The 10,172-nt window shown below is 49.5% G+C and overlaps 1 protein-coding gene across 5 annotated transcripts in view; it reads left to right on the top strand.

The window, feature by feature from the left end:
• Nucleotides 1-293: 293 nt before the first annotated feature.
• Nucleotides 294-10,172, top strand: part of LOC311129054 (voltage-gated potassium channel KCNC2-like) — a gene marked incomplete at its 3' end in the record, with an annotated part of 72,195 nt that continues 62,316 nt past the window's right edge. For all 5 annotated transcript variants that reach the window (XM_084161318.1, XM_084161317.1, XM_084161315.1 and 2 more), the window contains exon 1: nt 294-1,332. In XM_084161318.1, coding sequence (XP_084017444.1) covers nt 781-1,332 — 552 coding nt within the window. In that variant the 5' untranslated portion in view covers nt 294-780. The remainder of the gene's footprint in view (nt 1,333-10,172) is intronic.

Below are 10,172 nucleotides of genomic sequence, written 5' to 3'. Positions count from 1 at the left end.
GTGATCAAAATAGAAAATGATGCAAATGAGACACATTTCTCAGTCAAGCAATCTGACCTGTTGAGAACACTCATGTTCAACAACTTATTTCGGCAAATCATAAAAGCTGAAAAAAGTTGCACTAGATATTCGTTGGCATAGATTTAAACTATTTTGATTGTCAATCCAAATGTAATGAGTGAACTTCGCTACATAGCAACATGAGCACGTGTGAGAGGATTGCTTGTAACACAGACGCACACGCAGAAAATGAGAGGGTGTGCCCTTGACATCGTTTCTCGTCAAAGACGCACATTTCGGAGAGAACCAGATCTAGATTTGCTTGCTTGCTATTCACCACGGCATTGTCGTGACGTTAACAAAAAGGGCACAGCGCTCAAGGTTACAAATCAATAATTGGAATGGCAGTTTCGTCTGACTTCACCTGTCCAAGTGTTGAGCGGAGACTAGAGTAAAGACAACCCTAGGCACACATCACCAGCGCTGTCTGTGCTTGGAGCTACTGGCTGACAGATCTCTCGTACAAGGAGGAACTAGAGGGAGTCTGACAAGCGATAGATCCTCTATTCCAAATCACCAACAAAGATGCGATTGGCAAAGCACTTTCACCAAGCGTAATGAGAGCTCCAGGCTGAATTTGGAGTGGCTGCGCTCAGCTGAATCCAAAAGGAATTTCGTGAGATTTTCTAGCCCAACTGGGTGCGTGCAGCACCGTGCCCGCTGTTACTCTGGACTGCACTCGATATACCTTCTTTATCAAGTCATGTCTTATACAGAGCGATGGGTAAGTTCGACGAGAACGAGAGGATAATCCTCAACGTTGGGGGAACCCGGCACGAGACGTACAAGAACACGCTGAGGACACTGCCGGGGACTCGGCTGGCCCTTCTTGCCTCCGACTCAGACATCGAGTCCGTTTTGGATCAGCTGCAACAAGTCCCCGGCTTCCTAGAGTACAACACGCGGAACAACGAATACTTTTTTGACCGCCACCCAGGGGTATTCGCCTATGTCCTTAACTACTATCGAACCGGGAAACTCCATTGCCCGGCAGATGTTTGTGGTCCGCTGTTCGAGGAAGAGCTGTCCTTCTGGGGAATCGATGAGACGGACGTGGAGCCTTGCTGCTGGATGACCTATCGCCAGCACAGGGACGCCGAGGAGGCGCTCGATGTGTTCGACATAAACGTTGACAATGGAGACGAGGACGAAGAGACGGGGAAAAGACTCGGCATTGAGGACGTGATTGATCCTAATATCAGCCGCTGGAAAAAGTGGCGACCTGTGATTTGGAATCTATTTGAGGATCCCTATTCTTCCAGAGCGGCAAGGGTAAGAGCGCGCGCTTGTGTGGAGAGATCAGATAACAGTCCAAGCACAACAAGTTTCCCCGATCCTTTTTTTTTTGCACAGATTCCTTCTAATCAAATAAAAATGATTACACAAATATCACATACATTATATATTATTAACATTTTCAATTCGATGTAAGGGACATAAGTTGTCTGCTTATTCACATTTCAGTGTGCATCAAATAAGATTTCCCCCATGACTGTTTTCATAATCACCTTTTAGACTTAAATATAGTTGAAATAATTAAACTCGATATTTTTTCTCTTTTTGTCATACACAGGTATGCATTTAAACATAATTGTGGTGCGTAAATACAGATTTAAATTAAGCTACACTACCTATCCAAGTTAATGAGAAACAAGTGGAAATATTTCACGAATTAGATTCTGTTTTTGTTTCTGATACCACAAACTTGTTTTTTTTCTTCTGTCAGTTGGGTTTGTTTGATATTGAACGTGACGTATGATAGAGGGGTGATGGAATGGTCCACCGCTCAACATAAATAGGCTGTTGTAGAACCTGTGGTTAGACACACCACCACATTCCCAAATTGTACCATTTATCTGCATACCTATACCAGAAACATTACGTATTTGACCTTAAGCCTACTTTTACGCACAAGATTCGGGCGGTTATTTATTTAAAATTATTTATTAATTTCAAAATGTACGTTTAACATATCCATTCATTTTAAATGGTTACAGCAATGGTCAGGACATGAGCCGAAATTCGATCAGTGCAACAATGTAAACACTAAAACATGAATTGATTGCTTTGATTGAAATGCTCTTGGGCAATTTTACATGTTGGAGTGAGATGTGCGCCCCATATTAATAGCCTGCGTGAGAAAGTATTTCAGAATATTTACCTAACGCAGAGGGCGTTAGACTAATTGTCACTTACAATTGACTCTTTTGCATACTTTGTTATCTATCAGTTATTTCTTGTTGATTTAAGTCGAATTCTATAGGTTGCTGTCAATCATTTGTTAATTGGACTCCTGGCAAATGTGTCTCCTGGCAAATGTTAGGGTGAGCCTTCTACCTATCAGTCCTCACCTTATCCATGCCAACTGTATGCTCACCTGACCAGTGCAGGACTAGTGTTTACTGGCCTGCAGTTGTTTTGCTCAATGGGCAGTAAATAACCATCTCATTGGCCGGCTGGCTGTGGAGTCAGTGCACCAGAGGCTCTTGGCCGCTGTCATGTCACAGTGTGCACCCCATCATTTTAGGAGACTAAAATGACCTCCTGTCTCATCTCCCTCCTGCCTAAACAGTCTTGTATATACCCATCTCATCTCTCACTAGCAGGAGGCCCATTAATAGCATCTCCCTGGGGAGACTGTACTATTGACAGTGCCTTGAAACAGACAGGTCTGTCTTGAGCTGGATAGAATAATGAAGCCAGGGCCCTGTCACGCCCTGACTCAGGGTGTGTATGTTCTATGTTGTATATTTCTATGTTGAATTTCTAGTATGTCTATTTCTATGTTGGCCGGTGTGGTTCCCAATCAGAGGCAGCTGTCTCTCGTTGTCTCTGATTGGGGACCATACTTAGGCAGCCTTTTGGCACTAGTTAGTTGTGGGATCTTGTTCCGTGTGAGGTATGTTGTTTGTCTACCTTGGACTTCACGTTTCTTTTCATTTGTTGTTTTGTCGGTTGTTTATTCATATAAATAAACATGTATGCATATCACGCTGCGCCTTGGTCCGTCCCGTCTATAAACGAACGTGACAGAAGATCCCACCAAACGAGGACCAAGCAGCGTGTCCAGGAGCAGACAGCCTGGACATGGGAGGAGATCCTGGAAGGAAAGGGTTCCTGGACATGGGAGGATATTCAGGCCGGGATGGATCGCCGTCCTTGGGAGGAGATAGTGGAGGCGCGGTATAGAGAGGAGCAGCGGCAACGCAGAAGGTGCCGGCCGAGGAAGAAGCCAGAGAGACAGCCCCAATAATTTTTTTTGGGGGGGGCTAAAAGGGTGGTTGGCGGAGCCTAGTGTTAGAGCAGAGCCATCTCCCCGGACTCACGCGAGGAAGCGTGTGACTGGGCAGGCTCCGTGTTATGCGGCAGTGTTCCGGCACAGTCCTGTACGTCCTGTGCTAGCACCACGCACGTGTCGTGCGAAGATGGGCATTCAGCCAGGACGGGGTGTGCCGGCTCAACGCTCCTGGTCTCCAGTAAGCCTCCTCGGTCCCGCATATCCTGCGCCTGTTCTACGAGCTGTAACGCCAGTGCGCGTGCACAGCCCAGTTCGTCCTGTGCCAGCGCCCCGAATGTGTAGTGCGAAAGTGGGCAGCCAGCCAGGACGGGTTGTGCCAGCTCTCCGCTCCAGACCTCCAGTCCGCCTTCGCAGTCCGGTCCGGCCCGTTCCTGCTCCTCGCACCAAACCAGTGGTGCGTGTTCCCAGCCTGGCCGCCCTGTTCCTGCTCCTCGCACCAAGCCAGTGGTGCGCGTCGCCAGCCCGGTCCGGCCTGTTCCTGCTCCTCACACCAAGCCAGTGGTGCGCGTCGCCAGCCCGGCCCGGCCTGTTCCTGCTCCTCGCACCAAGCCAGTGGTGCGAGTCGCCAGCCCGGCCCGGCCTGTTCCTGCTCCTCGCACCAAGCCAGTGGTGCGCGTCGCCAGCCCGGCCCGGCCTGTTCCTGTCCCTCGCACCAAGCCAGTGGTGCGCGTCACCAGCCCGGTCCGGCCTGTTCCTGTCCCTCACACCAAGACAGTGGTGCGCGTCGCCAGCCCGGTCCGGCCTGTTCCTGCTCCTCGCACCAAGCCAGTGGTGCGTGTGTCCAGTCCGGCACGGCCCGTGCCTGTCCCACCGGTGCCTGGTCCGGCACTGGTCAGCTGCTCCACTCCGGAGCCAGAGCAGTCCACTCCACCGGTGCCTGATCCAGCTCCGGTTAGCTGCTCCACTCCGGAGCCAGAGCAATCCGCTCCACCGGGGTCCAGTCCAGCTCCGGTCAGCGGATCCACTCCAGAGCCAGAGTAGTCCGCTCCACCGGTGCCCAGTTCAGCTCCGGTCAGCTGCTCCACTCCGGAGCCAGAGCAATCTGCTCCACCGGGGTCCAGTCCAGCTCCGGTCAGCGGCTCCACTCCGGCGCCAGAGCAGTCCGCTCCACCGGTGCCTGATCCAGCTCCGGTCAGCGGCTCCACTCCGGAGCCAGAGCAGTCCGCTCCACCGGTGCCTGATCCAGCTCCGGTCAGCGGCTCCACTCCGGAGCCAGAGCAGTTCGATCCACTGTCGTCGGGTCCAGCTCCAGTCAGCGGTTCCAGTCCAGACCCAGACGTCAGCCCCTCTCCAGGTTCGGGGTCTCCCACACCAGGGTCCAGACAGGGCTTGGTACTTCGTGGGAGGAAGGAGAGGGGAAGCAGCGCGAAGAGGTCCAGACCAGACCAGGGGAGCAACAGGGAGGTGGAGAGTAAGTGGTGGTCACGCCCGGAGCCGGATCCGCCTCCGAGGCGGAATGCCCACCCGGCCCCTACCCTGTTATGTTTATGTGGCGCGGTCGGAGTCCGCACCTTTGGGGGGGGGGGGGTACTGTCACGCCCTGACTCAGGGGACTCGTATATGTTGAGTCAGCGTGTGTATGTTCTATGTTGTATATTTCTATGTTGAATTTCTAATATGTCTATTTCTATGTTGGCCGGTGTGGTTCCCAATCAGAGGCAGCTGTCTCTCGTTGTCTCTGATTGGGGACCATACTTAGGCAGCCTTTTGGCACTAGTTAGTTGTGGGATCTTGTTCCGTGTGAGGTATGTTGTTTGTCTACCTTGGACTTCACGTTTCTTTTCATTTGTTGTTTTGTCGGTTGTTTATTCATATAAATAAACATGTATGCATATCACGCTGCGCCTTGGTCCGTCCCGTCTATAAACGAACGTGACAGGCCCGTATCCACAAAGCTTGTCACTCGGAGTGCTGATCTAGGATCAGATCCCCCACTGCCCTTGTAATATGTTTCCATTATGATCTAAAAGGCTAGCGCTACCACTTACAATGGAACGGGACATGGACATGGACACATACAATAAATCCCGCTACAACCTCCGATGAGACATCAAACATGCAAAAGGACAATATAGGAGGAAGGTGGAATCCTATTACACCGGCTACGATGCTCGTCGTATGTGGCAGGGTTTGTAGACAATAACGGATTACAAAGGGAAACCCAGCCATGAGCTGCCCAGCGATGCAGAACTCCCAAATGAGCTAAATGCCTTTTATGCTTGCTTCGAGGAATATAACACTGTGTGATCTTGCTCTCAGTGGCCGATGTGAGCAAAACCTTTAAACAGGTTAACAATCACAAGGCCGCCGGGCCAGATGGAATACCAGGGCGCGTTCTCAAAGCATGCACAGACCAGCTGGCAGGTGTCTTCACAGACATTTTCAATCCCTCCTTGTCCCAGTCTGTAATCCCAACATGTTTTAAGATGACCACCATTGTCCCTCTTCCCAAGAGCTTCAAGGTAACCTGCCTAAATGACTATCGCCCTGTAGCACTCACATCTGTAATTATGAAGTGCTTTGAATGGCTGGTCATGAGACACATCAACACCATCATCCCAGACACCCTAGACCCACTCTAATTCACAGACCGCCCCAACAGATCCACAGATGACACAATCTCAATTGCACTTCACACTACCCTTTCCCACCTGGACAAAAGGGGAAATAACTATGTGAGAATGCTGTTCATAGACTACAGCTCAGTGTTCAACACCATAGTACCCTCCAAGCTCATCACCAAGCTAGGGCCCCTGGGACTGAACCCCTCCCTCTGCAACTGGATCCAGGACTTCCTGACGGGCCGGCCCCAGGTGGTGAGGGTAGGCAACAACACCTACTCCATGCTGACCCTCAACACAGGGGCCCCTCAGGGGTGTGTGCTTAGTCCCCTCCTATACTCCCTGTTTACCCACGACTGCGTGGCCGCGTACGACTCCAACACCATCATCAAGTTTGCTGACGACACGACTGTGATAGGCCTGATCACTGACGGCGATGAGTCAGCCTACAGGGAGGAGGTCAGACACTTAGCAGTGTGGTGCCAGGACAACAACCTCTCCCTCAACGTCAGTAAGACCAAGGAGCTGATCGTGGACTATAGGAGAAAGAGGGGAGAGCACTCTCCCATCCACTTTGACGGGGCTGTTGTGGAACGGCTCGAGAGCTTCAAATTCCTTGGCGTCCACATCACTAAGGACTTAACATGGTCCACACCCGCACAGTTGTGAAGAGGGCATGGCAGGGCTTCTTCCCCTTCAGGAGGTTGAAAAGATTTGGCATGGGCCCTCAGATCCTCAAAAAGTTCTACAGCTGCATCATCGAGAGCATCTTGGCTAGCTGCATCACCGCTTGGTATGGCAATTGCACCGCCCTTGACCACAAAGCGCTACAAAGGGTGGTGCGGACAGCCCAATACATCACTGGGGCCGAGCTCCCTGCCATCCAGGACCTCTATATCAGGCGGTGTCAGAGGAAGGCCCGAAAAATTGCCAGACTCCAGCCACCCAAGCCATAGACTGTTCACTCTGCTACCATCCGGCAAATAGTACCGGAGCATCGGCTCTCGGACCAACAGGCTTGGAGACAGCATCTACCCCCAAGCCATAAGACTGCTAAATAGCCAGATTGCTAAATAGTAAATTAATGGTACCCGAACTATCTGCACTGACCTTATCTTACACCTATCTTGCACTTTACCTAGTCACTTTACCCTGCCTTCATGTACATATCTACCTCAAATACCTTGTACCTCTGCACATTGATCTGGTACTGGTACTCCCTGTATATAGCTCCACATTGATCTGGTACTGGTACTCCCTGTATATAACTCCACATTGATCTGGTACTGGTATTCCCTGTATATATCTCCACATTGATCTGGTACTGGTACTCCCTGTATATAGCTCCACATTGATCTGGCACTGGTACTCCCTGTATATAGCCCCACATTGATCTGGTACTGGTACTCCCTGTATATAGCTCCACATTGATCTGGTACTGGTACTCCCTGTATATAGCTCCACAGTGATCTGGTCCTGGTACTCCCTGTATATAGCTCCACATTGATCTGGTACTGGTACTCCCTGTATATAGCTCCACATTGATCTGGTACTGGTACTCCCTGTATATAGCTCCACATCGATCTGGTACTGGTACTCCCTGTATATAGCTCCACAGTGATCTGGTCCTGGTACTCCCTGTATATAGCTCCACATTGATCTGGTACTGGTACTCCCTGTATATTGCTCCACATTGATCTGGTACTGGTACTCCCTGTATATAGCTCCACATTGATCTGGTACTGGTATTCCCTGTATATAGCGCCATTCTTGTGTATTTTATTTTATTCCTCTTGTGTTAGTTACTATTTTATTTGGTATTATTATTTTTAAACTCTACATCGTTGGGAAAGGTTCGTAAGCAAGCATTTCACTGTAAAGTCTACACCAGTTGTATTCGGCGCATGTGATATATACAATTTGATTTGATTTGATCAGCACGCCTACTCTGAGACTCTTTATGAAAGCAGGTCCTGGCCGCTCTCCCTTTTGCTTTTGATACATCAATTATATACAATCAATAACAATGTTATTTATTTATTTGATCCCTCTCTCTCCTGCACCTTGACATAACTTGTCAAACAATGTCTCCATTAGATAGCTGCCTTTGATCCCACACCAGGATTATAGAGCGCACCACACAAGGAGATAAAACGTCTGGACCATTGATCCAGTGAATAATTAATTGTTTCCCCAACCGTCTAATCCGAGGTTCTGTCTGCCCGCAATCTACATTTTTTACGAACTGGCGAGGGGGAAGGGAGGCGTGGTCTTTGACCTTGCCCCTCGCCTTCTCCGAGTCAGTCAGTCAATACCTAGGGAACGCAGGCACACACACACACGCACGCACGCACACATACACACACACACACACACACACACACACACACACACACACACACACACACACACACACACACACACACACACACACACACACACACACACACACACACACACACACACACACTTCAGGAGTCAGAATGGAGTGACACGGAGAAGAAATGACAATCAAAGTCCCCTCTCAGTCTTCAACTACAGTATTTCTGTAATTGCGTTCATAGAGGTCGCTCCCCCATGGTCCTCTGATGATGCTCATGGTAATCTCATGTCTCAGTGTGGTGGAGGAGGCTGCCTGACTGCTTCACTTTGATGCCTAAGCCCCTCTCTCATGTTATTCCTGGGCTCCTGGGCTTTACTTCCCCCCCTGAGCGCTGCGAGGCTGAGATCTCTCACCTCCCCAGACGGCATGTGCTAGAGAACCCACAGGCTCCTAATCCTCCCTTGACAAGGTGTTAAAGAAGAATAATGGGGACTTATTCCCATGGAAATTAGATGGCTGGTTGGTGTTGCTGCAACTCCAGCCGCCACCGCCGTCCCCTCAGTCACTGTTATACCAGAGAACTACTGATGCCAGTGGGCATTATCTTCAATAAATTCCACAGATCAGACAGTGAAAAATGCACTTGGCTTTTCCTACTAGCACTGACTAGCACCAAGACAAGAGGGTATGTCTATAGCAAACACTTAACAGAGGGACCAAATCCCCACATCTCACATGCCTTTCAGCAATGACGGATGAAAGTGAGGATGGGTCAGAGAACACAGGCCCTGTTAAGCTATATTGTGGGTCAGCCCCTATTCTATCTTTGGATGTTTCGTGTTACACATACAGTAAATGCTAAAGCTTGAGTAGTTATCTCCAATTGTTTTAATTAACACTGGTGTTGCCATTTGAGGTAGTCATATTATGAAGTGCTCTCTCAACGCCATCTAGAGTCTTCCGTGCCCCTCAACTTTGACCTCTGCTGTGTCCCTCAACTTTGACCTCTGCCGTGCCCCTTAACATTGACCTCTTCCGTGCCCCTCAACTTTGACCTCTTCCGTGCCCCTCAACTTTGACCTCCTCCGTGCCCCCCAACTTGGACCTCTGCTAAAACAGACCGGAAGACCACCACACCACAGTCAGGAGCTCAGTCTGGGATTTGCTGTAGGGAGTATAATGTGTTTTGCACAGTGCTGCTTCTGTTTACAGGGCAGTGTGGTGCATGGTTATGATGGTGATGGTGACAATAACAACAGTTGATGATACGTGTGAATATGGCTGCGTCCCAAAAGGCAGCCTATTCTCTGGCACCCTATTCCCACAGTATATAGGGAATAAGGTGCCATTTCAGAAGCACACCATGAGTTTGTACTGTATGTGAAGGGGCAAGAGCTACAGCTGCACATGACGTGAGTTTCTCCTTTTCTGACATCATTCTACAGACATCACAGTGTTCTAGTTCTAGTGCCTGTGTGCCCAGTGTTCATTAAAACTCTCTCATGGAATACCAGCTAGAACTGGCCCTAGAATGCCCAGAGAATTCTGGTAGTGCTGGGAACCGATTACTGATTGGAGGAAAACCCTTAAAATGAGCTCCTTCAAATTCCCCCCTGCTGACGTCACATAGCAGGCTTCAGAATGTCAATGTGCTCCTCCATCTGTGAATGCTTATACTAGCTGATAACAACAGCAGTTGTGTGTGTGTGTGTGTGTGTGTGGGGGGGGGGGTCCTACGGATTGATGAATCTATACTGTTCTCCCCATTCATATGTCACCTTAAGCTACGCTCAGTGTGTGTTTGTGTGTTCTCCTGTGTTGCTAATCTGTTTGTTTGTCTCTCCTTGTATCTCTGTAGTTAGCCGTGGCAGGATTGGGATGGTAAAACAACCCATTATCATTATCATGTTGTTTGTGCCTGTATACAGTC

The sequence above is a fragment of the Coregonus lavaretus genome (genome assembly GCF_964263955.1).
Source record: "Coregonus lavaretus genome assembly, chromosome: 5".
Taxonomy (NCBI): Eukaryota; Metazoa; Chordata; class Actinopteri; order Salmoniformes; family Salmonidae; genus Coregonus; species Coregonus lavaretus.
Note: the sequence above shows the minus strand (reverse complement) of the source record. Positions and strands in the feature narration are given on the sequence as shown.